Here is a 27797-nt window from a genome sequence, read left to right as displayed (position 1 = left end):
GTGTGGAAAACGAATAGACGATCCCGTACACTCGTGTTATCGCACTGATGGGAATGAGCAGGCAAACCAGCCGTCTGAGTCGGCTTTCTCTCCGCTTGTCCGCGATTGGGTTCATTCAGTGGACACTACTTGCACTCAGTGCGATTAATGATTAGACAATTACCGTTATATTTAACTCAGTAGTTGTAGAGAAAACGTGGTTACGTTGCACACTAGTTTGCTTTAAACCTTTGGACATTTCGTGAATCGAGCGACATCCGGAAATTGTGTGCGTTGCAGTAAGCTTTGACACCTCTGAAGGGTAAGTGGAATTATACCTATGCTTAATAAACATTATAAATATGTAATGTTAATGATGTTTTTCGTAAAAGCCAATTGAATCTCAAGACTATTTTGTAGGAGGGTCCATCACTGGGATAATTGGCTAATTCTAGTCAATGGGAACTGTGCGAGTATAAGAAACCTGGTGGTGGTCAAAGGTAAAGGCGCAACCCTGCAATTTATTGCTCTGGCCGCGACTGGCGGAAGAGTCTTCGCTAGAGGGAGCTCTAGAGAGCCCCTCTAGTGCCTATTCTGGTCTACTTCTCTATGCTGGCGCAGGTCATGGGTTCGATTCCGACCCTGACGTCTGCTCTTTATTTGGGGTTTGCGTGTCTCACTCCTCGTCATCGCGTGGATTTTTCTCCAGGTCCGCCAGTTTTTACCTCCACATTTAGAATCAACATCACGCGTTCAGAGTATTTGGCTGCTGTAAATGTGCACACGATGATAAGCCCACTTACCTGGTGAAATAAAAAAGAAATAGTATAAATTGTTCAATAGACCTCTTGAATGAGTTCGGGGTGCGCACGCTTTGCCCACCCACGCTTTACCCACCCACACTTAACCCACCGACACTTTACCCCACCATACTTTACCCCACCATACTTTACCCCACCATACTTTACCCACCCACCATTTACCCCACCACACTTTACCCACCCACACTTTACCCAGCCACACTTTACCCCACCCACACTTTACCCACCCACACTTTACCCACCCACCATTTACCCCACCACACTTTACCCAGCCACACTTTACCCCACCCACACTTTACCCACCCACACTTTACCCACCCACACTTTACCCACCCACCCTTTACCCACCCACATTTTACCCCACCCAAACTTTACCCACCCACACTTTACCCACCCACACTGTACCTACCCACACTTTACCCACCCACACTTTACCCACCCACACTTTACCCACCCACACTTTACCCACCCACACTTTACCCACCCACACTTTACCCACCCACACTTTACCCACCCAAACTTTACCCACCCACCCTTTACCCACCCACCCTTTACCCACCCACGCTTTACCCACCCACACTTTACCCACCCACACTTTACCCACCCACACTTTACCCACCCACACTTTACCCACCCAAACTTTACCCACCCACCCTTTACCCACCCACCCTTTACCCACCCACGCTTTACCCACCCAAACTTTACCCACCCACACTTTATCCCACCACACTTTACCCACCCACACTTTATCCCACCACACGCGGACATTAGCATCCATGGGACTATCCACACGAACTTACTCTCACTTATTCTTAGTTTTTTCGGTAAAGTCACGTTGAAGAGAAACAACAAAATAATAAAATATATATAAAACAATAAAAAAATTCTCACGACGTTTCGACCATAACTCAAACGGTCATCTTCAGGTGTGTTGGTTTGCATAAATGTATTTTTAAACGGCGCATTTATTTATTTATATATATAAAAAAAACATTAGCGCCACGCGCTGCGATTTGGCAGTTTACCCAGGACTAGTCCATCTATATTCTGAAAAGAGGAGGGGGGAGACGAAATTTTTTATAATGTATGCTGTCTGAAAGCCACTGTAAGCGTGAACAATCAATTAAGAACTAAAATGGTTTATCAAATCTTTCCAATGATTGCTAAGATATAATCCATCTTCTTCTTTGGTTCTTTCGGTAAAGTCACGTAGAATGAGAATAAAATAATAAATTGATAAAATAAAATAACACAATAATATTCTCACGACGTTTCGGCCACAACACAAGCGGCCTTCATCAGGTGAAGGGAGCGAGACAGTGAAGGGAGCGAGACAGTCTCGCTCCCTTCACCTGATGAAGGCCGCTTGTGTTGTGGCCGAAACGTCGTGAGAATATTATTGTGTTATTTTATTTTATCAATTTATTATTTTATTCTCATTCTACGTGACTTTACCGAAAGAACCAAAGAAGATGAATCATTGCAGTCACGAAAGCTTTAAATCGAAATATAATCCATCTTCTCGGTTGAAATTGTCTCTGTGCTTGTATATGTGGATAGCCTCATGAACGAATCTCTCATGGAAGCCAGATGGCTTACAAAGAACCTCTGTCTTGGAAAAGTCAATGGCATGTGAGCCTACTGAATTAGAACAATGATCTGCTACGGCCGAGGTGTTGGTCCTACCGTGTTTAAGATCTGCTTTGTGTTCACGAATGCGGTCCGAGACATGGCGTTTGGTTTCTCCAATGTAACTACTACCACAGAGGCAACTTAGTTTGTAGACACCAGGGTATTGTATGTCCGGAATCACATCTTTTACAGACGGAACCAGATCACGGATTTTATGTAATGTGTTGAAACGGACCTGGATCTTGTGTTTATTCAAGATTTTGGAGATCTTTTTTTTGTGATCCCAGCAATGTAGGGTAAAGTGATGGTTTTGAAAGGCTCCTCAAGAGGGTTCTTCTTCATGGTTTGAGTGATAGCTTTGCGGATTGTATAGTCGGAGTAACCATCAGCCCTAAGAGCTTGGTGTACGTGCTTGAGTTCACTGCTTATGTGTTCCTGGTCGGATATGCATTGGGCTCTATGATACAGAGTCTTGATGAGAGAATTCTTCTGTGATGGATGGTGGTGGGAATCCGGTTTCAGATAAGCATCCGTATGGGTAGCTTTCCTGTAGACAGAGTGGCTCATTGCACCATCAGGTCTCTTTTTAATTAGGACATCCAAAAAAGGTATCTTGCCATCTATTTCGACTTCCATGGTAAATCTAAATTTATGCAAACCAACACACCTGAAGATGACCGTTTGAGTTATGGTCGAAACGTCGTGAGAATTTTTTTATTGTTTTATATATATTTTATTATTTTGTTGTTTCTCTTCAACGTGACTTTACCGAAAAAACTAAGAATATGAATTACTGCAGTCACGAAAGCTTTAAATCAAAATTTACTCTCACTTGTCCTTGAGGAACTACACTTTGAAGTGTGTTTATTTTCCGTGTTTATTTCAAGTATTTTGTATTTGGCATCGACAAGACAATCTTTAAATACACAACAGGCATGTTCAGGGTCTGGATCGAACCCTCGACATCCAGCATACCAGGAAAGAAAAATAACTCGCCATATTTTATAAACGATAACCCTCCACCACCCGACAGAGCCAATCAAACAAAGTTGTCACGACATGAGTAAATGTGACAACCGTTTGAGTTGTTTTCAGTAAACCGGAGGAAGGTTGAAAAGCAACCAAAATGTTGTAAATTTTTGTACGAAGTTGCACTGGAGATTACAATCAGCGTCGTGAGGTGTTTATTTAATAAAACCTCAGCTATCGCGAGCGACCTACCTACACTATCCGACCCAAAATCAACTAATTATAATCAATGATGATATTGGTCCTGACAGCCTACATGCAAAATTTTACAGAGACAGCTTCAATGCTTAATAAAAAAACGTGATGTTAAAACTAACGAATATTTGTATTTCTTTGATCATCAAAAAGAGTAATTCGATCATAATAATGTCACGGTTTTTTTTCCTTGAACAGCACCGCGTCAATTTCGTGAAATTTGGTACTGACTTCGTCGCCATGCAAGGACTACCATACATGCTGGGACCAGAATGTTTGGCCACGCTCTACAGTGACAGTGCCATAAAGTTAATCGAGAGACACTTCAACTTGGTGACTTTAAAAGATGTGATGGGAAACGACGACTTGGCCCAAAAGATCGAGGCCATCGGCATTTTCTACTGGGAGCCGCGGGTCACCAAGGACCTCCTGGAGAGTCTGCCGAAGCTCAAGACGGTGGCGAGCGCCGGGGTCGGGGTGGATCATCTGGATCTGCCTCTCCTGTGGAGCCACGGAGTCTCCGTGTCCTACACTCCCGACGTCGTCAGCGCCCCTACCGCCGACATGGGCATGGCGCTCCTGCTCGCCTCTGCCAGGAATCTGGTGGATGGTATATTATTGTTTTCACTAGCCTTGTGCCCGTCCAAGGACTGATGTATTTCAGTAAATCTTAAACTTGCAAGCGTGATAGTCATTGCATCAATTCGTGTGTAATTTGTAAGACCGACTTATTTCACAGACAGACTTATTTCAATTTAAGGTTGTAATCCCTTGTTCATCATGACGTCTTTTTTACTTCGATGTCTCAACAGCAGCGTGACGGAGATCACGTGACGTGAGCGTTCTGCCTTTGTAGTGAGGGTTGTCAGTTGACGCCGAGGAGGGGGGAGGAGGCGCCTCGCCCCCCCATGTGGAGTGACGTCACCCGCTAATTAATATTAATGGCGGCGGGGGGGGTCTATATGGAAGACGTCACCTCTTCATGATTATTAATGTGGGGGGCTGTTCTATGTGGAATGACGTCACCTGCTCATGATTATTAATGAGGGGGGGTGCTACATGTGGAGTGACGTCACCCACTCATGATTATTAATGAGGGGGTCGTCCATGTGGAGGGCGTTGCCTGTTCATGATTATTAATGAGGGGGGCTGACCGACGTGTAGTGACGTCACGCGCGGGACACAGACATTCTTGACTCATTATAGTAGTAAATAATTGTTTTGATGCAAAGCGAAACGTCTCGAAAGAAGCCCAAAACCTCAAAGAGGTAGGTGAGTGTGTTGTTGTAACCTGCGGTGCGGTAAATGGGTCTGTGGGTGATTGAGTGGGTGAGTGTGTAGTTTTGACCTGCGGTGTGGTGAGTGAGTGGGTCTGTGGGTGATTGAGTGGGTGAGTGTGTAGTTTTGACCTGTGGTGTGATGAATGAGTGGGTCTGTGGGTGATTGAGTGGGTGAGTGTGTAATTTTGACCTGCGGTGTGGTGAGTGTGTGGGTCTGTGGGTGATTGAGTGGGTGAGTGTGTAGTTTTGACCTGCGGTGTGGTGAGTGAGTGGGTCTGTGGGTGATTGAGTGGGTGAGTGTGTAGTTGTGACCTATGGTGTGGCAAGTGGGTCTGTGGGTGATTGAGTGGGTGAGTGTGTAGTTTTGACCTACGGTGTGGTGAGTGAGTGGGTCTGTGGGTGATTGAGTAGGTGAGTGTGTAGTTGTGACCTGCGGTGTGGTGAGTGTGTGGGTCTGTGGGTGATTGAGTGGGTGAGTGTGTAGTTTTGACCTGCGGTGTGGTGAGTGAGTGGGTCTGTGGGTGATTGAGTGGGTGAGTGTGTAGTTGTGACCTGTGGTGTGGCGAGTGGGTCTGTGGGTGATTGAGTGGGTGAGTGTGTAGTTTTGACCTACGGTGTGGTGAGTGAGTGGTGGGTCTGTGGGTGATTGAGTAGGTGAGTGTGTAGTTGTGACCTCCGGTGAGGTGAGTGGGTCTGTGGGTAATTGAGTGGGTGAGTGTGTAGTTGTGACCTGCGGTGAGGTGAGTGAGTGGGTCTGTGGGTGATTGAGTGGGTGAGTGTGTAGTTGTGACCTGCGGTGAGGTGAGTGACTGGGTCTGTGGGTGATTGAACGGGTGTGTGTGTAGTTGTGACCTGCGGTGTGGCGAGTGAGTGGGCCAGTGGGTGATTGAGCGTGTGTGTGTGTAGTTGTGACCTGCGGTGAGGTGAGTGGGTCTGTGGGTGATTGAGTGGGTGAGTGTGTAGTTGTGACCTGCGGTGTGGCGAGTGAGTGGATCTGTGGGTGATTGAGCGGGTGAGTGTGTAGTTGTGACCTGCAGTGTGATGAGTGGGTGATTGAGTGGGTGTGTGTGTAGTTGTGACCTGCAGTGTGGCGAGTGAGTGGGTCAGTGGATGATTGAGTGGGTGTGTGTGTAGTTGTGACCTGCGGTGTGGCGAGTGAGTGGGTCTGTGGGTGATTGAGTGGGTGAGTGTGTAGTTGTGACCTGTAGTGTGGTGAGTGGGTCAGTGGGTGATTGAGTGGGTGAGTGTGTAGTTGTGACCTGCAGTGTGGCGAGTGAGTGGGTCAGTGGATGATTGAGTGGGTGTGTGTGTAGTTGTGACCTGCGGTGTGGCGAGTGAGTGGGTCAGTGGATGATTGAGTGGGTGTGTGTAGTTGTGATGGTAGTGTAGCGGTTAGCGCGCTGCACTAGGAACCTGGCGATCCGGGTTCGATTCCCGCTCACTGCCAAAACCAGTGACAATTATCTGAACCGATCCTGGGCCTCCTCTAGATCGACTCAGCCTCAAATGAGTACCTGGTGCGGTGTGTGTAATATCGCCACCCACCCCTCGTGTGCCGTGCCGGCCTTTATAATAGGTGCTCGCTAACATCACTTGCCCCAACAGTTTGTTCAGGCTATACGGGGAATATTTGTCTTTGTGTAGCTGTGGCCTGCAGTGTGGTGCCGGTTGAACAATGTGGATGATGAGACGAAGCAGTCAGTCTGCTAGACCGAGTCCTCACCACGAGGGTGGAGTTTGCCGTTCACAGGAACAGTGCTCGCGGTATATTCTTGGTTCTTTCGTCACGTAGAAGAATATAAAACAAGTGCTCGCGGTAGTCACGATAGAAGTGGTCATAATTCACAACGACGATTCCACGATCACGGAGATTCTGACAGTTGTTATCTGTGTATTGCTGTACATGAACGTTGTGCTCTCGATGTCTCCTACACGTCCTCGCTACCGTAACTTTCACAAGTTTAGGGCCTATGACTTCACAAAAAGAATTTTCCAACGAAGGTTGCAAGCATTAATGCATCCAGTCGGTCCGTGTGTTTGTCTGAACAGAAAGGCACGACGACGATCATGAACATGGTTTAATATGAACGAAGCTTTAGTGTGAGCTTCTGTTGCTATTAGGGACTTAACTTACAAAAGCAGTGCTAAATTATTTACATGCCAGTGCTAAAACGATTCACAAAACCAGGCCAAAAATTATTCACAAAACCAATTCTAAAAGCACGCAACTACCTCCCTTCCCCCCACCCCATGGCGCAATTACGTGACGTCATATCGTGATGTCATACATTGTGCACCGTGTCGACGTCACCTGGTTGTGCAGCTTGAACCGTGACGGTATCGATGACCAAATCATTTTTGAGGACGAACGTCCGTTGGAGAACGTTCCAGAATCCGGCCACGTGCATGGTTTCTGTATTCCTTGCTTATTGCTCACATGCTTCAGTGTCCATTTGTGTTCATTGCAGATGTCTTAATTACTTTGAAATTACAGTGTAATAAAACAAGTATGTATTTTTTTGTTCCTGGGTAGTAAGTATTATTTTCCAATTGCTTATGCCTCAAAAGTACAGAAAGTGGCTATTATTCCCCACAAACTTTGCTTTTGTGACCAGGACAGTGATATTTTGAAATTGACCTATTTTCAATGAGAAAACGTGGTGTGCATTTGTGTCATTTCTTCACGCAAAGTCCTGGTCACAAAAGCAAAGTTTGTGGGGAATAATAGACATTTTCTATACTTTTGAGGCATAAACAATTAGAAAATAACACTTATTACCCAGGAACAAAAATCGTGTTACGTAGTTTTATTTATCGTGTTACTCTTTCTCCACAACGACGCAAATAATGATTTTGTGTTGTGTGTTACTGTATAGCGTTGTGTTGAATTAGGACCAATACCTTACACGGAGGGTCCCTGCCTATAAACGTCTGGCATTTCGCCAGCAAACCTAACTGCTGATGAGACACTAAATGTGTAAACCGATCGAAGGTTTTGCTTGTGTTGCTGAAATTATGCACTTTCAGAAGGGTCCTGTGGCTAATGGGATGTGTAAAAGAATACTTTATTTGGTTTTTATATGTGGATGGACAGGACATAGGAAGGAAGGCGAATTGTCTGAAAATGAATCTTGTTGCTAAATGCGTAGTTCTGTTGATTTCTCGCCAGGTGTCTCCCTTACAAAGTCACAAATGTTTACGGCCAAGGACCGGAGCTTTGTTGGAGTGGACGTCGATGGTGCTACCCTGGGCATCTTGGGCATGGGCCGCGTTGGCCGTTTGGTGGCAGAGAGGGCCCGCGGTTTCCGCATGGACATCCTGTACCACAACCGCACAAGGAGGTATGGCGTAAGTGGTTAATCGGAGTTCATTTATCCGGCATCGTTTCAATCGTGATCATAGTTTAACACGTAGTAGTAGTACGCTTTCACGACCACAGTTATCCATGAAAGTTTTTTTTTTGGGTTATATCGCGTAAATATAAATGTATCGTTAAACCCGCCACCACCCGACAAAGCCATTTCGTAAGGTTTGTCGTGTAAAGAGAACGTGCAAATTCGTTACTAGTTCAGCACACCGGCGTGTTGGAGAGTAAACCCACAACATTTACCATTCGAGTGCCGTGACGTTTCGCCGGTAATTATTAGTAGTCATAGTCTTAATCGGCGATGGCCTGTGGGATTTATAGTCCAGGTTTGGTCTGTGGATTTCATTGAGTTGCGACTAAAGTAGGCAAATATTTAGTCAGACACTCTTAGTTATTCAATGTTGGCGTGAGGGGTGCACAATTCCCTATGCCCCCACCTCCCCACCACCCTCCACCCCCCTCAATATTATCAGGTCCACCAGGCAGTCAACTTGGTAAATCTTGTTTTCTTCTTCTGACAAAATCTGACAATGGAAAGTCTAGTTCGGCTCTGTGGCTTCCTGAGATGCTGAGTGGAGAAACAGGAAGCGTCTCTCACAACAGATGTCAGTGCTGGGCAGCTCGATGCGATGGCTTCCACGGTCCGGGACTCGCGGCCACAGTCGCTCTTGGGTGTTACAACCCCCCTCCCCCCGTGTCCTGTTGTGTGAAGTCGGTCGATTGCCGTCCGCTGACTTCGAGGCAGGTCGAAGGGAGGGACCTCTGCTGATTGTCATTTATGAGGTGTCGGTTCTCTATGTTGCATGTGTTGTCCCACGATTCCGTCCACCTGGATAATGGGTGGATAATGACGTTTGTAGAGCTTAATGGAGTTTGAAAGAACTCACAAACAAACACATTATGAAAGAGCCAACGCAGAAGATCCCTGGGATTGATCTTCCACGAAGCTCATGGTCCACAGTAAACCGCATCTGCACAAATATTGGCTGATGCTGATACTTGATGCATATATTAGAAACTCTCAGGTGTGCGACTGTGGTCATCTAGAACAGGGGTCGGGAACCTTTTTGACTAAGAGAGCCATGAAAGCAAAAAATTTGGAAATTTATTTCAGTGAGAGCCATATAATATATTTTAAAAGTGAATTCAACTAAATGTCAGTATAATAAGCCTCTGAATTTATTCTTTTTAATAATGTTGTTATAACACTCACCATTAATGCGACTTCTGGTGCTGCATGGATTTGCTGATGTCTTTGTAGTCGGGTTGGTACTTTGTAGTCGGGTTGGTACTTGGTGAGGTTAAGCTTCATGCAAGCGTTGAGGCTTTCATCCGTTAAACGTGATCGTAGGTTGGACTTGATGTTTTTAAGATGTGAGAATGACTGCTCACATGCATACGTAGATCCAAACATGGTCAATACAGCAATACTCACACGCTGCAGTGTGTGGTATGTGACAGGAAGCGCGTTCCAAGTTTTGAGAATCAGCTGGTCTTCGGGTTGGAGTTTTTTCATTTCTGTCCACATGTGCTTGCTCGCCAACTCCGCTTTCTGTCGTGTGATTCTTTCCAAATCTTCATTCAGTGACTTGAACTTATTCACCCACATGTCTGAGGCCTTCAGGTCAGCCACTTTTGCTTCAAAATCTCTGACGGAGACACCAGGGATGTAATTCAGGTCGGCTGTGTTCAGTGAACACTCGTTTGGATGGGTGATGAACTTAAAAAGACGAGTGTGCTCACGAAATTCTCCAAAGCGTGCTTTGAAGGACTGTAGGAGACTGGATGTGCAGCCAGCTAGCTGGTGGAGATCAAGGTTTTGAATGGGCTCACTTGTAGTGCATGCATCTTTAAATTGGCTCAGTTTTTCAAAATGTAGTAAACGACCTGTTTCAAGATCCGTGATGAAAAGCTCCAGCTTGTTTTCAAAAGCAAATACAGCTTGTTGAAGGGATAACACTGTATTTCCAATGCCTTGCATTTTCACGTTGAGCTGGTTCAGATGTTCAGTCAGATCTACGAGATAGTAAAACTTGAGGAGCCACTCGGTGTCGGCTAGCTCAGGATGCCCGACGCCTTTCATTTCAAGGAAAGTCCGGATTTCGTTCAGGCAAGCCGCAAAACGGCTAAGCACCTTCCCTCTTGACAACCAACGCACATTGCTGTGCAAAAGCAGACCAGGATAGTTATTTACAACTTCATCCAGCAGTGTTTTAAACTGGCGATCATTTAAGGCTCGGGCAACAATAAAGTTGATCACACGAATGACCAGCGACATCACTTCGCCAAACTGCCTGTCACACATCTGAGCACAAAGTGCCTCCTGGTGTATAATGCAATGGAAACTTAGGATGGGTCTATTTTCATGTTCACGGAGAAGCGCCACAAATCCTTTGTTTTTCCCCACCATACACGGAGCACCATCAGTACACACTGAGAGAAGTTTATCCATAGGTAGACTTTTTTCTTGAGCAAACTCCATGAAAGACTTGAATAAATCCTCACCTCTTGTGGACCCTTTTAATGGCAGAACAGCAAGACTTTCTTCGCGCAGTGTGTCACCAACAGCATATCTTGCAATCACGCTGAACTGCGACAAATGGCTCACGTCTGTTGACTCATCCAAAGCCAGAGAAAAGAACGGCGCTGCATTTATGTCCTTCACTTGCGTTTCCTCCACTTTGTTTGCCATCACGATGGTACGATCATGAACAGTTCTTGCCGACAGAGGCATGTCTTGTATCCGTTTGATTATCTTGTCTTTGTTCGGAAGATCATCAAAAAGTTCATTGGCTACATCCAGCATGAACGTTTTAGCATACTCGCCATCTGTGAATGGTTTTCCGTTCCTCACTATTGCTAAAGAACCAGCAAAGCTAGCCGAATTATAGTCACCTTGCCGGGTCCATACGCGGAGTTGCTGCTGGCTAGCTTGCACCCTGCTCAGAAGCTCTTGGCACGCTTTCTTTCTGCTGTCTCCCGCAGGGTATTTTGATGCAAAGGTAGCGTGGCGCGTGTCGAAGTGCCGCTTTACATTCGACCGTTTCAACGATGTAATTTTGTCATTGCAAATTAGACACACCGCAGAACCCGCTCTCTCCACAAAGGCGAATTCTTCGGTCCATTCGTCCTGAAATGTACGATACTCGTCGTCTTTTTTTCTTTTCGCCATCTTCTTCGTCGAAGGGTTAGCTTTGAGCTAATGACTGAGCAGACGCAGTCTCAGACTGATTCAAAAGGGGGCGTTTACCTGTTTTACCCAGCAACGGCAAACGTAGGCCAGTATCATCCAATTAAAATAATGGACAATTGCTCCTGCAGCCCTGAAAAGGACATGCGCAGTGAAAAATCGATGGATGGATTAAAACAAGTGAGAATATTTTGTTTTATCTGCGAGCCATATGCAATCATCAAAAGAGCCACATCTGGCTCGCGAGCCATAGGTTCCCGACCCCTGATCTAGAACAACGTATAATGACGCAATGCTCGATTCACAAATACGAAGGAGACATCACAGCGATGATACACTCCACTGCTCCTGACGCGATTATCTAGACTTGACCACCTGAATATAAAATTGTAGTTATTGCTCTGCAACTACATCAGCCATACAAAAGACTCGTTTAGAAGCAGATTCCAACCACGAAACTACCTAACCATTATACGCAGACCTTTGTTCTGTGTCTCAATGTATGAATAATATATTTTAAGTTATTGGGCTATTGGTTTTCCAGACCAATATTATCCAGCAGCATTTATTATCAGCCTAATGGAAAAAAACTGGCCAATAACTAAAACACGTGCCACCAACTGATTGGGGAATTGTAGTGTGTTGCTCTGTACCGATATCAACAGCCATACGAAATAAGAAAAATAAGAAACTGATGATGATGGGTCGGTGCTCGCTGTCGTGGTTATTGGCTGCCGTTTCCCAGGATGTCCGGCGTGATCGTGAGCGCGTTCGCGGGTTGGAGTTCTGATCACCGTGGATCATCGCTTCCCCCTCTGCTCTGAACCTTGTGCGGTGTTCTTCCCTACCTCGCATGCGGTGTACCACGACTACATCCACCTGGATAATGGGTCGATGATAAAGTGTGGAGAGCTGAATTGAGTGCAAAAGGGAATTCACAAACAAAACACCTCGTGGCGCGGTGGCGTCGCGGTGGCATGGCCGGCGGGATGACGTGGCACAGCGCCAGGAACCACTCAGTTGGGGTGGACTTCAGCGTCCTTGACTCCGTCCTCATGGCGGTGTTCAGCTGCACTTCTAGGATCTCTGTGTGGTGGTTGCTGGGCCGTGAGGCGAAGCGGTGGTCTACAGCAGGGTGGACAGGGCCACTGTTCTGACTGTGCCCCCCCCCCCTCACACCCCCGATGACGTTCCAGCGAGTTGAGGTTCGCCTCCTGGTTGTTACTTTGTGGCCGGGTGCTGGTGAGATGTGGGCCGATCGGTGAGAGTCATATTCAGGGTGACGCCCAGGGGTTTTGGGTGGGTTTTGTGGTTCAGACGCCTTTCCGCGAGAGCAGGTGTAGCCCTCAAACTTGTTTGGCATTCTGCACCACTCAGGCGACGCAAACAGAATCAGAATATTTATACTGGAGGAATCCTATGAACTATAAATCTATTTTTCACATTTCTGCAGACCATCCAGCCCCACACCCCTGGTGACAAAATGCGTTCCCTTCTCTCTCTAAATACCAGTAATAAAAATGATTATTATTACCGGAACATAACAAAAACATCTTTTACACGCAGCTATGATGCCTAACTTAATTTTTTAATTGAATAGCATAAGTAAAATATAAATTAATGCCCGAAACAAAAACATTGTTTCCGGATCAACCTGCATTTGCATCACAGTCCTGTTGAACACCTGCAGGAGCGTCACGGTCTTTATGCTTGGATGGAATGCACCATTCTACTGTGGATCTTGTTGTCGACTGGACACACGTAACCAATGAACATGTTTGGTCTGCCTCAGTGCACGGCAGTCTCGAGTAACGTTACTAAATTGTCCTAGCCTGCATACAAAAAAACTGAGGCATATAGCTCTTTTTCAGAAGCGACCTGGCCATAAATGATAGCTCAATGAAGTCGCTTATTATGTGTAAATCTATAGCAGCCATATTTCTAAACGTGGAAGGAAAAACCCGAGGACCCAGAAGAAAATCCGCGTGACCACGGGAAGAACATACAAACTCCAAATATACAGGTGTCAGGGTCGGGATAGAACCCACGACTCTCCTGTATACCAGGCGAGGTAGTTAACGTCTCTTAGCCACCGTGGCACCCCCATAGTTAGTCAATGTCACCTCGTTGGTCGTGCTTTGGTTTATGGCGGGCAGTCTTCGTAGTCATCCACGCAATCGATGAGTTTTGTCAACTCATGATGCTGACTGAGCTAATACAAAGCTGTCAATCCAAACGGTTTACCCCGTATTCTTGTACAGGGCAATTGAGTTTTCAGGTCCATACGGCATATAGCCATTTCAATACGGGCAAAAATAAATCATATTTTTGTCTATTTATTTTTGATCTTGATTTGAAGCTCTCGTGACTGCAGGAATCCATACACTCTGTTTTTTTCGGTAAAGTCACGTAGATAGAAAATAAATAGATACAAAATAAAACACGACGTTTCAGTCGCAACACAAGTGTCCGTCTTCAGGTGAGAAAAAAATGATCTGTTGTGGCTTTATATAGGCATGGGAGGGGGGAGGGAAGGGGGGGAGTTTGGCTGTAGGAGTTAGGCACAGGAGGGAAGAGGGAAGGAGGGAAGGAGTTTGGCTGTAGGAGTTATGCACGGGAGGGGGGAGGAAGGAGGGGGAAGGAATTTGGCTGTAGGAGTTCACAGGGGAGGGGAGGGTTTGTGGCGTGCAGGGACGGGTGGGGCTGGAGAAATTAGCAAGTAAATGGACTTGTAGTAATCGGACAACAAGACACACGGGTGGGTGAGTGAAATCATAGCAGTTAAAACTTGACGCGGTTGATCACATCCATCCAATGATTGCTCAATCTGAATCCATCTTCTCTATTAAAGTTTTGTTTGTGTTTGAATATCTGGATGGCTTCATGACAAATCTCTGATGGTGGCCCGAGGGTTTGCAGAGCACCTTGGTCTCGGAGAAAACAATGTCATGTGTGCCCACAGAGTTGAAACAATGATCCGCCGAGGAGTTGGTTCTGCCGTGTTTCAAATCCGCTTTGTGTTCGCGAACCCGGTCTGAGACACGTCGCTTCGTTTCACCAATGTTACTGCTGCCGCAGACACAACTCAGCTTATAGACACCAGGACATTGCATGTCTAACTCCTACAGCCGAACTCCTTCCCCCCCCCCCTCCCGTGCCTATATAAAGCCACAAGAGCAGATCATTTTTTTTCTCACCTGAAGACGGATGCTTGTGTTGCGACCGAAACGTCGTGTTTTTATTTTTTTATATCTGCGTGACTTTACCGAAAGAACCAGAGAGTATTTGTTTTTGTTTCTCCCTTGTGATGGGATTTTGTAGGATGAACGTTGAGATTTATAAGGGAATGGGGTGACCAATAAGGTCTGAATTGGTCTGTAATAAGCTAGGCACTGATCAGGGCTTGACAGGTATGTATTGAATTTTGATTTAAAGCTTTCGTGACTGCAGTAATTCATATTCTTAGTTTTTTCGGTAAAGTCACGTTGAAGAGAAACAACAAAATAACAAAAAATATATATAAAACAATAAAAAATTCTCACGACGTTTCGACCATAACTCAAACGGTCATCATCAGGTGTGTCGGTTTGCATAAATTTATTTTGAAAACGGCATATTTATTTATTTATATATATATATATATATTAAAAATAACGTTTGCGTCACGCGCAACGATTGGCAGTTTGCCCAGGACTAGTCCATCTATTTTTTGAAAAGAGGAGGGGGGAGACGAAATTTGTTTTTATGTATGCTGTCTGAAAGCCACTGTAAGCGTGAACAATCAATCAAGAACTGAAATGATTTATCAAATCTTTCCAATGATTGCTAAGATAGAATCCATCTTCTCGGTTGAAATTGTCTCTGTGCTTGTATATGTGGATAGCCTCATGAACGAATCTCTCATGGAAGCCAGATGGCTTACAAAGAACCTCCGTCTTGGAAAAGTCAATGGCATGTGAGCCTACTGAATTAGAACAATGATCTGCTACGGCCGAGGTGTTGGTCCTACCGTGTTTAAGGTCTGCTTTATGTTCACGAATGCGGTCCGAGATATGGCGTTTGGTTTCTCCAATGTAACTACTACCACAGAGGCAACTTAGTTTGTAGACACCAGGGTATTGTATGTCCGGAATCACATCTTTTACAGACGGAACCAGATCACGGATTTTATGTAATGTGTTGAAACGGACCTGGATCTTGTGTTTATTCAAGATTTTGGAGATCTTTTTTGTGATCCCAGCAATGTAGGGTAAAGTGATGGTTTTGAAAGGCTCCTCAAGAGGGTTCTTCTTCATGGTTTGAGTGATAGCTTTGCGGATTGTATAGTCGGAGTAACCATTAGCCCTAAGAGCTTGGTGTACGTGCTTGAGTTCACTGCTTATGTGTTCCTGGTCGGATATGCATTGGGCTCTATGATACAGAGTCTTGATGAGAGAATTCTTCTGTGATGGATGGTGGTGGGAATCCGGTTTCAGATAAGCATCCGTATGGGTAGCTTTCCTGTAGACAGAGTGGCTCATTGAACCATCAGGTCTCTTTTTAATTAGGACATCCAAAAAAGGTATCTTGCCATCTATTTCGACTTCCATGGTAAATCTGATGGCTGGGTGTATGGAATTGATGTGGTCGAAGAATTGGTCTAGAGCAGGCCGGCCATGTGGCCAGATGACAAAAGTGTCATCCACGTACCTCTTCCATAAGGTTGGGTGCAGAGTGGCAGTCTGGATGGCGTCAGTCTCAAATTTCTCCATGAAAATGTTAGCTATAACTGGAGAAAGGGGGGAGCCCATTGGGGTGCCCTCAGTTTGTTTGTAGAAAGTTCCATTCCAAGTGAAGTATGTATTGGTTAAACAGTGTCTCACCAGGGGGGGTACCTCAGTGTTTAGTCCTTGATGAACCAAGTCTTCAATGATTGCAATGGTGTCAGGTACAGGAACCTTGGTGAATAAGGAAACTACATCAAAACTGACAAGCAGGTCGTCTGGGGACAGGGAAATACCCTTGATTGTTGATACCAGGTGAGTAGAATTTTGTACCGCAGAGGTGGTCTTTCCAGTGAAAGGACGCAGGATTTCAGACAAAAAACGAGCTAGTTTGTAGGTGGGGGAGCTGATAGTAGAGACTATGGGACGAAGAGGTGTATCAACTTTATGTATTTTTGGTAAGCCGTATAATCTTGGTGGCCTGGCAGCAGAAGGTTTCAACGAAAACTGTTTAGATTGATCAATTAATGCGGTTGAATCAGAAATTATTTTGTTGGTTTGTGTGACGAGGCTGTTGGTGGGATCTCTTTTTATTTTTGTATAACTACCATCGTCGAGTAATTCTTTAATTTTGTTGTTGTATTCTATTTTATCCATGATGACAGTAGCATTGCCTTTGTCAGCTGAGAGAACTACAATATCATTCCTCTTTTTTAATTTATATAATTCAAAACGCTCATCTTTGCTGAGGTTGCTAGCTGGCATCTTAGCGTTTTTGAGGGTTGCAGCGATTTCAGATCTTGCTACGTCTGCAGCGATGTGACCCAGGCCCCTGAGAGCAACGTCTACTTGGGCAATTATATCATTAACTGGTATGTGTTTAGGTGTGACTGCAAAGTTTAGACCTTTAGCTAAAACGGATTTCAGACCATCGGAAATAGAACTGTTACTGCGATTAATTACGACTTTATTAACGTCTAACTTTTTGGTGTGTGGGTCCGGTCTTTTGTTGAAGAGGAGGTTAAATTTGGAAATCAGGTTTTCCTTACAACGTGACTTTACCGAAAAAACTAAGAATATGAATTACTGCAGTCACGAAAGCTTTAAATCAAAATTTAATCGCCTCTACGGGGAGGGTTTTCACATAACTTTAAGATCCTTCAACAAACTCCGGGATAAGAAAGCTCAGCTGATCGAGTCTCTCACCTTCCTGAAGAGATGCCGCGACTCTGGGGTAATACCAATCGCATTTACACTCACCTCTGCTACTGTAACTTCTTCTAATGCGAAACGAATTCTTTTCAAAACTAGCTTAGCTCTTATCTCAGAAAAAATCAGACTTATACGCACAGAACTAGATCAGTTAGACAAGACACTCTACAAATCACACTTATCATTGACGGCAATAATGTTCACATCGGATTGGGAACATGCAGACAATATGACTGCCTCTTCAGCTGCTACTATGTCGACCAAATGTAAGGAAAACCTGATTTCCAAATTTAACCTCCTCTTCAACAAAAGACCGGACCCACACACCAAAAAGTTAGACGTTAATAAAGTCGTAATTAATCGCAGTAACAGTTCTATTTCCGATGGTCTGAAATCCGTTTTAGCTAAAGGTCTAAACTTTGCAGTCACACCTAAACACATACCAGTTAATGATATAATTGCCCAAGTAGACGTTGCTCTCAGGGGCCTGGGTCACATCGCTGCAGACGTAGCAAGATCTGAAATCGCTGCAACCCTCAAAAACGCTAAGATGCCAGCTAGCAACCTCAGCAAAGATGAGCGTTTTGAATTATATAAATTAAAAAAGAGGAATGATATTGTAGTTCTCTCAGCTGACAAAGGCAATGCTACTGTCATCATGGATAAAATAGAATACAACAACAAAATTAAAGAATTACTCGACGATGGTAGTTATACAAAAATAAAAAGAGATCCCACCAACAGCCTCGTCACACAAACCAACAAAATAATTTCTGATTCAACCGCATTAATTGATCAATCTAAACAGTTTTCGTTGAAACCTTCTGCTGCCAGGCCACCAAGATTATACGGCTTACCAAAAATACATGAAGTTGATACACCTCTTCGTCCCATAGTCTCTACTATCAGCTCCCCCACCTACAAACTAGCTCGTTTTTTGTCTGAAATCCTGCGTCCTTTCACTGGAAAGACCACCTCTGCGGTACAAAATTCTACTCACCTGGTATCAACAATCAAGGGTATTTCCCTGTCCCCAGACGACCTGCTTGTCAGTTTTGATGTAGTTTCCTTATTCACCAAGGTTCCTGTACCTGACACCATTGCAATCATTGAAGACTTGGTTCATCAAGGACTAAACACTGAGGTACCCCCCCTGGTGAGACACTGTTTAACCAATACATACTTCACTTGGAATGGAACTTTCTACAAACAAACTGAGGGCACCCCAATGGGCTCCCCCCTTTCTCCAGTTATAGCTAACATTTTCATGGAGAAATTTGAGACTGACGCCATCCAGACTGCCACTCTGCACCCAACCTTATGGAAGAGGTACGTGGATGACACTTTTGTCATCTGGCCACATGGCCGGCCTGCTCTAGACCAATTCTTCGACCACATCAATTCCATACACCCAGCCATCAGATTTACCATGGAAGTCGAAATAGATGGCAAGATACCTTTTTTGGATGTCCTAATTAAAAAGAGACCTGATGGTTCAATGAGCCACTCTGTCTACAGGAAAGCTACCCATACGGATGCTTATCTGAAACCGGATTCCCACCACCATCCATCACAGAAGAATTCTCTCATCAAGACTCTGTATCATAGAGCCCAATGCATATCCGACCAGGAACACATAAGCAGTGAACTCAAGCACGTACACCAAGCTCTTAGGGCTAATGGTTACTCCGACTATACAATCCGCAAAGCTATCACTCAAACCATGAAGAAGAACCCTCTTGAGGAGCCTTTCAAAACCATCACTTTACCCTACATTGCTGGGATCACAAAAAAGATCTCCAAAATCTTGAATAAACACAAGATCCAGGTCCGTTTCAACACATTACATAAAATCCGTGATCTGGTTCCGTCTGTAAAAGATGTGATTCCGGACATACAATACCCTGGTGTCTACAAACTAAGTTGCCTCTGTGGTAGTAGTTACATTGGAGAAACCAAACGCCATATCTCGGACCGCATTCGTGAACATAAAGCAGACCTTAAACACGGTAGGACCAACACCTCGGCCGTAGCAGATCATTGTTCTAATTCAGTAGGCTCACATGCCATTGACTTTTCCAAGACGGAGGTTCTTTGTAAGCCATCTGGCTTCCATGAGAGATTCGTTCATGAGGCTATCCACATATACAAGCACAGAGACAATTTCAACCGAGAAGATGGATTCTATCTTAGCAATCATTGGAAAGATTTGATAAATCATTTCAGTTCTTGATTGATTGTTCACGCTTACAGTGGCTTTCAGACAGCATACATAAAAACAAATTTCGTCTCCCCCCTCCTCTTTTCAAAAAATAGATGGACTAGTCCTGGGCAAACTGCCAATCGTTGCGCGTGACGCAAACGTTATTTTTTTATATAAATAAATAAATATGCCGTTTTCAAAATAAATTTATGCAAACCGACACACCTGATGATGACCGTTTGAGTTATGGTCGAAACGTCGTGAGAATTTTTTATTGTTTTATATATATTTTGTTATTTTGTTGTTTCTCTTCAACGTGACTTTACCGAAAAAACTAAGAATAGGTATGTATTGGTTGAGTGTAGTGGTGAGTGTAGTAGTGGTGATTGTCTATTTGTTTGTGTTTCTCCCTTGTGCTGGGACTTTGTAGAATGAACGTTGAGATTTATAAGGGTACGGGGTGACCAATAAGGTTTGAATTGATCTGTAATAAGGTAAGGCACTGATAAGGGGTTGACAGGTTTGCTAATGTTGAAAGGGGCAGGGCGCCATCGTGTGCATGGGTCGTTGATATTTTTCAGACCATTGGACGAGGAGACAGGCCTGGGCGCCGTCTACTGCCAGAAGCTTGAGGAGCTCCTGGGGAAGTGTGACTTCCTCATGGTCACAGTCACCCTGAATGCAGAGTCCATCAAAATGATCGGGAGAAGAGAACTCAAGTTAATGAAGACTAATGCTACCATCATCAATGTCGCCAGAGGTATTAAAAGCTGTCATATGATCGCACGTTCTTAATGATGTGTGTAATTTCATGATCCTCGCGCCGTTCGTGCTGTTGTGATTTTTATGAATCCCCGCATGATATCTCAACGTAATGCTGATGGCCAGGCAAAGTGATAGACCAAGAGGCTTTGGTGGAGGCCCTGCAGAACAAGTGGATCAGAGCAGCAGCTTTGGATGTCACTGACCCCGAGCCACTACCCAGGTAACACTGCACAAATTTCACAGCAGTTACCCAACACCTACCTCTTCACTACTCTTCTTCCTTGCATTTCTTATGTGGTCTCTCCACCCCACTTTGTCCACTTCATCCAATGCCAGTCCATCATCTCCACGTCCACTCCACAGTCCTTGCACGTCCAGGTTCACCACCTGGAACCACCTCTCTCGAGGCCCTGCCTCAGTCTCTGCCCCGAGGCTTCCATGTTCTTCACCGTGTGGTTTTCCTCTCTTAATACAACACGTTCCCACCTAGCCGTCTGAGTCGACTCTCAACTTCTCTGAGGCTGGTGAATCTTCACTAATAACACTACGTTAGAGCTATTACACGAAACAGACATAACAAACAATAAAATAATAAATATATAAAACAATAAAATGCTCACGACATTTCAACTGCACCACAAGCAATCATCATCAGGTGTGAATACCACAACAAGAAAATTTGAAAAAAGTGGCGTTTTTTTTTTCTTTAACGTTAGCACCACGGATAGCGATTTGACAGTTTGTTCAGATGGACGAGTCCATCTATCTTCTTTGGTTCTTTCGGTAAAGTCACGTAGAATAAGAATAAAATAATAAATTGATAAAATAAAATAACACAATAATATTCTCACGACGTTTCGGCCACAACACAAGCGGCTTTCATCAGGTGAAGGGACGTCCCTTCACCTGATGAAGGGACGTCCCTTCACCTGATGAAGGCCGCTTGTGTTGTGGCCGAAACGTCGTGAGAATATTATTGTGTTATTTTATTTTATCAATTTATTATTTTATTCTCATTCTACGTGACTTTACCTAAAGAACCAAAGAAGATGAATCCTTGCAGTCATGAAAGCTTTAAATCGGAGTCCATCTATGTTCGGAAAAGAGGAGGGGGGAGACGAAAAATAATGAATGCGGTCTGAAAGCCACCGTAAGCATGATCAATCAATTAAGACCTGAAATGGTTTATCAAATCCTTCCAATGATTGCTAAGCCAGAATCCATCTTATCGGTTGAAATTGTCTCTGTGTTTGTATATGTGGATAGCCTCATGAACGAATCTCTCATGGTAGCCAAATGGTTTGCAAAGAACCTCTGTCTTGGAGAAGTCAATGTCATGTGAACCTACTGAATTATAACAGTGATCTGCCACGGCCGAGGTGTTGGTCCTACCGTGTTTCAGGTCTGATTTGTGTTCACAGATGCGGTCCGAGACATGTCGTTTGGTTTCTCCAATGTAACTACTACCACAGAGGCAACTTAGTTTGCAGACGCCAGGGTACTGTATGTCCAGAATCACATCTTTAACAAGATCTTTTACAAGATGTGATTCCGGACATAAAGTACCGTGGCATCTATATACTAAGTTGCCTCTGTGGTAGTAGTTACATTGGAGAAACCAAACGACATGTCTCGGACCGCATCCGTGAACACAAAGCAGACCTGAACATGGTAGGACCAACACCTCGGCCGTGGCAGATCACTGATCACGCTCACGGTGGCTTTCAGACCGCATTCATTATTTTTCGTCTCCCCCCTCCTCTTTTCAGAAGATAGATGGACTCGTCCATCTGAACAAACTGTCAGATCGCTATCCGTGGTGCTAACGTAAAAAAAAACGCCACTTTTTTCAAATTTTCTTGTTGTGGTTTTCACACCTGATGATGATTGCTTGTGTTGCAGTCGAAACGTCGTGAGAATTGTATTGTTTTATATTCTTATTATTTTATTGTTTCCCTTCTACGTGACTTTACCGAAAGAACCAAGAATATGAATCCCTGCAGTCACGAAAGCTTTAAATCAAGACATAACAAAATATAGATATGGCATGATCGCCATGGTAAGCATTACAAACTCTTAGTTATATCCATGTCGATGGCATATTACCATCATAACACTGTGCTACTGATTCACAAAATACTGTAACGCCAAAGTCTGATGGGGAGTGAAGCGCTGGTGGTTAACATGCTGAGCTATGAAGCCAACGAGCCGAGTTCGACTCAAGGCCACAGCTAACATCATTGGTGACAGATATCTCAGATGCTATGGTTCTTTCGGTAAAGTCACGTAAATAGAAAAAGAATAATAAAATAATACAAATAAAAATACAGTGAATACATTTTTAGTTTTTATATATATACATTTTTATACTCGTAGGAACCTCTGGTTACACCAGCCCACAGGGGATTATTGTGTCTGTCCGTCGTGCATCCAAAAATGGGAGGGGTGGGGCTGGGTGGAGAGGAGAGGAGCTGGGTGGGGAGGGGCTGGTCACCCCGTGGTGCCCTTATAAAACTCAACGTTTAACCTATTCACGCCGGCTTGTGCCCGCCCTCACAGTCGGGCATATTTGCGGAATACACCACGCCGCCATTGACCCTGGCCATTGACCGAGCAACCCAACGTTCCTACCAGCTCCCTCCGCAGGAATGTGTTTCACCTTATTTTTTATTTTATTATTATTTTATCTACGTGACTTTACCGAAAGAACCATTGAATATTAATTCCTGCATTCACAAAAGTTTTTAGTCAAAGATATCTCAGAATCAGAATATTTATTTAGATTGCAGGTGTAATCCGATGAGCTATGAAGCATCTCTTTCACAGATGTCTGGTATGGGTGGGTCAGCAAGTTAACAATAACAAACAATACGGCAATATATCTGAACCAATCCTGACCCTCCCAACAACCGCCATTCGCCACTAAGTGGCGGTGATGTCACCACGATGCTTGTGCCAGGCTATGTGCACGTTGAGTCCACGTGAAGTGTCGAACGCCCGCTGGCAGGTCACGGGGCGGACCCAGCAGGTGCCACGGGTCGACTGACTGAGATGACTGGCCCCTCCCAACCCCCACCCCTTCACCAACCTGTATTGATCAATGTGGTGAAGTATGGTCAGACAGGGATATGTGTCAAACGCGATTGCAAGTGCATTGACAGCACGGCACCGACTTTAGATTCAGATGCAAGAAGGCCATTCCCATCAGACACACTTTCCTTTATGCACCGATTTACTTTACTGCCCCGCGTTGAGCGACGAGTTACGAGCACGGACCCCCTGCGAGGTGCTCTCGTGCCAAACGTCACCAGTGAGGTCCTCTATTGCTGACGTCCCCTCCCAAGGGACCATCCCCTGCTGCAGCTCCCCAACGTCATCGTCACCCCGCACCTGGGCGTTGACACGGAGGGGGCGAGACGCGCCATCGTCGAGGCGGTGGTTGAGAACGCACTGGCGGGCGTGCAGGACCGTCCCATCCCCTGCGAGCTCTCCCCTCGTCGCGCCTGAGACGCGTGCCTCTTCATCGTCAGCGGAAGCCGGCGGCGCGCGCCGCAATGGGGGATTTCGTATCAGGAGGTAAAGGTGCAGCCCCGGCAATTGCTGGCTCATGTCACCGCTAGCGAAAGGGCCTCCACTAAAGGGAGCTCAAAAGGGCGTATTGTTGGCCTACTCTTCCACGCTGGCCAGACGTCATGCAAGAGGTGGTAGTTACCCACACTTTACCCCACCACAAGAAACATTTCCTAATTATGTTAAAGTTGAAAAGTGTTAAGTCCAGGGATTAACTTCAGTCGGGTCTGTTCCGGTCGACGAACCCAGGAAACACTTCTACAACCAGCACACCACATCCAGTATATATCTCGATGCAGGGCTTTGGCTACTCGTCGTGTGCCATCTCCTGGTCTACCAGCGATCAAGACGAAATTCAGTGAGAAATGAAGCTCTGGTTAAGTATATTTCATACGAGGCAGCGGGTGTTGCTGATGATTTGGCACATGCACATTGCACAAAGTGTTTATTGTAATCGCCGGCTGAACGTTGCTGTGCACAGAGACTGACTCCAATTATTTCATGTTTTATTTTAATGCTACCCAATTTTTCAGAACTGTTACATTTAATAACAATTGCCTTTGATTCAACTCACCATTAATTGTTTACAGCTGATATGTAAAAGAGTACAAATGATTTTAATGTGACGGCGTGTTACGAAAACATAAAATCATAACCTTTAATTCAAAAAGTTATTTGATAAAGCGGAACTGTGTGCACAATAAAATATCCGGTAAATTGCAAACGCTGTTGGCACTTGACTGCAAATTACCAACACAGTCTGATTGACGCAGACGATGAAAGGGAGAGAAAATGTTGAACACTGCCCTATTGGATCATGGTATCGTTTACGATGTGACATTTGAATAAAAACAATGAGCATGCGTTTTAACTTTGAAACTTCGAAGTTAAACGCAGCACCGTGGTATATCACTGCTAGATGAAGGCTCACCCAAACCGTGACCATCATGGGGATTGTTTGGCCATACTTTACCACGCTGGGTCACGGCGGGTTGGTAAATAGTGCGGGACCAAGACCGTTTGGGGTTGCCACCCGGCGTTAACGTTATCCGTGGCTGGGAATGTAACCCAGGCTGCCGAGTTCGTAGTTTGCTAACGAGTGCGCCACCGCTCCACCCTCTATGAAAACAGCCACAGCCAAAATAGAAACGGGTTTCTATGTCCGGCTAATCCGACTTTTCAACTTCACAATCCAAAACCTCCCAGCAACCTCAGCCGCCACAGAAACAAACCTCAGCTCACACCACCTTAATTCAATCGTAACACCAACAAACCCAGAGACCCCTGTTTAGCTTGGCAGACTGCAGCAACAACGTGCCGTTGGAGAGTGCCGATTGAAACTGGCAGTCCATGATAGGGTCGTGTGGCCAGATCCACGCGTGGCCACCATTATCTCCACGGCACTCATGTTCACACACCGTGGTGCAGCACGTACCCATATAATGGTCGAGTCGACCTATGTGAGACCCAGGATATCATTTACCACTTTCCCCTTGTTATCCATGGTTTGGAATCAAACCCAGGTTGTTGGGATCGTAGTCATGGTGGCCCAGGTAACTCAGTACGCACAAGGGGGAGGCGGACGATGCTGTCTCAAGTTAAATCTTCACTCAAACTTATTCCACGTGGCGACATCAGAGAGAGATGTAGCGGTGAAGCAAGAATACCACGTGTACTACCGAACTTTGACAATTTAATGTACTAGAATTTCGGCGGCCACCTTTTTTTAGCTCCTACGGAGGGCTTCTAGGCGCTCCGCACCTCGCCCGTCGCCCCCACTGATGTCCTCCCCCCCCCCCCCCCCCATTGTGTGCAGATACTACTGGGTTGTGCCTCAAAGTTAAATTAGATATTTTTGAATGTTACCCTCCATCCATGACTGCAACCATCAAAATTCTAAATAAATGGAAATTATGTATTTATGGATAATGGATGAAACAATAATTAGATCATACGGGTTGTGGGATTAGTTAGTCTCCCAAGCGCCAGATGTCCACAGGGAGTATTCTTCTAATAAGCTAAATAATTATTTCAATTAAGAAATATATTGTTTTTACTTTGCCGTACCTCAAAAGAAAATTGTAATGAAGCCAGGATAGACCACAACATCATTGGACACCAGATGGATCTCAACGTAAGGGGGGGGGGGAGTGAAAACATTTGTTGGGGGGGTCCGCAATTGGTGTGAACCTGTTGGATCAACTTCTTACAACCACATATGGTGGGGGGGGGGGGTCCACTTTCTATTACTTTTTGATTCAGGCCTTCTAAAAGGCTGTAATAATTTAGTTGACAGACAAACAGAACTCCGGACTTTCATAATAGATTGATAACCACCCTCTGTGTTCTCAGTGAAGATCAAGGCCAGCAGAGCAAGACACTGCAGAGGGCACGGGGTCACAATTGCGCTGGGTAACAAAATACCGTCGGTCGTGACGAAAGTATCAAGATGAATGATTAATACCGCAATGCATAATTCACAGCTGTGTGTTCAGTGTGCTGTGGAGTGGGGGCCCTGACCCTGCCCACGTCACGCCACTCACAGGGGGTTGTTTTACCACGAGTCTGCACCGTGACTCCCCCTGCGATCTCTTACGCCTCCCGCTTTATTAAACAGCTTTGCTGATGTGCATAATGGAGGTTTTTTGGGTTAGATCGCGTAAATAGAAATGTTGTATCATTAAACCCGCCACCACCAGACACAGCCAATTAGTAAGGCTTGTCAAGTGCCAATTGTTACTATTACTGTAAAGCACACCGGTGTGTTGGAGAATAAACCAACAACATTTAGAAGTCGAGTACGACGTTTCGCCAATAATTACGAGCATCAGGTGACAGCCAGATTTGTGGTTGGCGCCTGATGATGTGATCCGTAAAAAAAAACCTTTGTTATGGATAACATTGGTCGCGAAACCCTACGTGTTATAATTTGCTGATGTGAGTTACTATTTTTGTCTCATATTGATTTGTGAAACGGGTTTAATTATATTTTGAAGTGTTACCCCAGGGCTTAACTTCAGGCTGAGCCGTTTTGGGGCTGACCTCCGGAAAAATATTTTCCTGCTATAGGGGAGGGGGGGGGTGACCCAATGGGGGATCTGAAATGAACTTTCGTCATGCCGAACGAATGTCATTTTCGCCACAATGAATGTGGACGACCCACCCGTGTCTGCCGTTGTTATTATTTGTGTAGTGACATCGGGGATGTCACTGTATGGTGCTGGCCTGAGAGGGCCGTGGCACGTGATTCACTGTGATCGTGTACACCTCGTAGGCCGGTGTAGTTCCAGCCCTAGCGGGATTTGGTGTGCGCTGCGATAGCGCGGGCACCACACATAGCGTGTAATGCGGGCTCCCACAAGGGGGAGTGGGATAGTGTCAGCCCAGGGGCAGGGTTGCCCCGGGCCATGGCACTCTGGTTGACCCCGTAGACACGTGATCCGGAGTGTCCACAGAGAGGCACCCAGGTGGGGGGGGGGGGGTGCTAGGGGGCAATCACGTGTCCGGGGAGAGCTCTTGAGAGGGATCGGGAGAGAGCTGGAACGCTTGAGAAGGCAGGCGGGGCCAAGGGCGGAGCAGCCCCGACCCAGGGGGATATAAGGTAGGTCCCTTAGAGGGACCGGGGTCGCTAAATTCTACAAGCTGAAGCTCTACGTCCTACAAGCTGGAAGCTCTACAGTCATCAACACGTGGTCGGGACCCGAGTGAGGGTCAAACCCTTCATAGCTGTAACTCCTCCGTATAGGGTAGTTAGCTGGGTGACCACTACCCTAGGCTGTATCTGGTGAAGGGGCAGTTACCTCTTTGTGTTAGGTGTTGATGTTACAAATAAATGTGTTGCCTCTAAAGAA

The 27797-nt window shown here is 45.3% G+C and overlaps 1 protein-coding gene across 2 annotated transcripts; it reads left to right on the top strand.

Annotated features, from left to right (window-relative positions):
• Positions 1-184: 184 nt before the first annotated feature.
• Positions 185-27797, top strand: LOC116948966 (putative 2-ketogluconate reductase). 2 transcript variants are annotated; one of them, XR_012946001.1, is made up of 7 exons: positions 185-301; positions 3855-4266; positions 8106-8277; positions 20193-20371; positions 20500-20596; positions 23721-23952; positions 25763-27797. XR_012946001.1 is itself a non-coding variant. In XM_032966296.2 (6 exons), the coding sequence occupies exons 2-6, from the start codon at positions 3897-3899 to the stop codon at positions 23881-23883; spliced, it is 981 nt and encodes a 326-aa protein (XP_032822187.2). In that variant the 5' UTR covers positions 185-301; positions 3855-3896; the 3' UTR covers positions 23884-24670. The 2 variants fall into 2 exon arrangements, 1 of the variants encoding a protein (XP_032822187.2); XM_032966296.2 differs by lacking the exon at positions 25763-27797 and having other exon boundaries at positions 23721-24670.

Source organism: Petromyzon marinus, chromosome 35 (genome assembly GCF_048934315.1).
Source record: "Petromyzon marinus isolate PM22_M1 ecotype Great Lakes invasive population chromosome 35, UKy_Petmar_22M1.pri1.0, whole genome shotgun sequence".
In the NCBI taxonomy this organism is placed as follows: Eukaryota; Metazoa; Chordata; class Hyperoartia; order Petromyzontiformes; family Petromyzontidae; genus Petromyzon; species Petromyzon marinus.
This window is presented reverse-complemented; position numbering and strand designations above follow the sequence as displayed.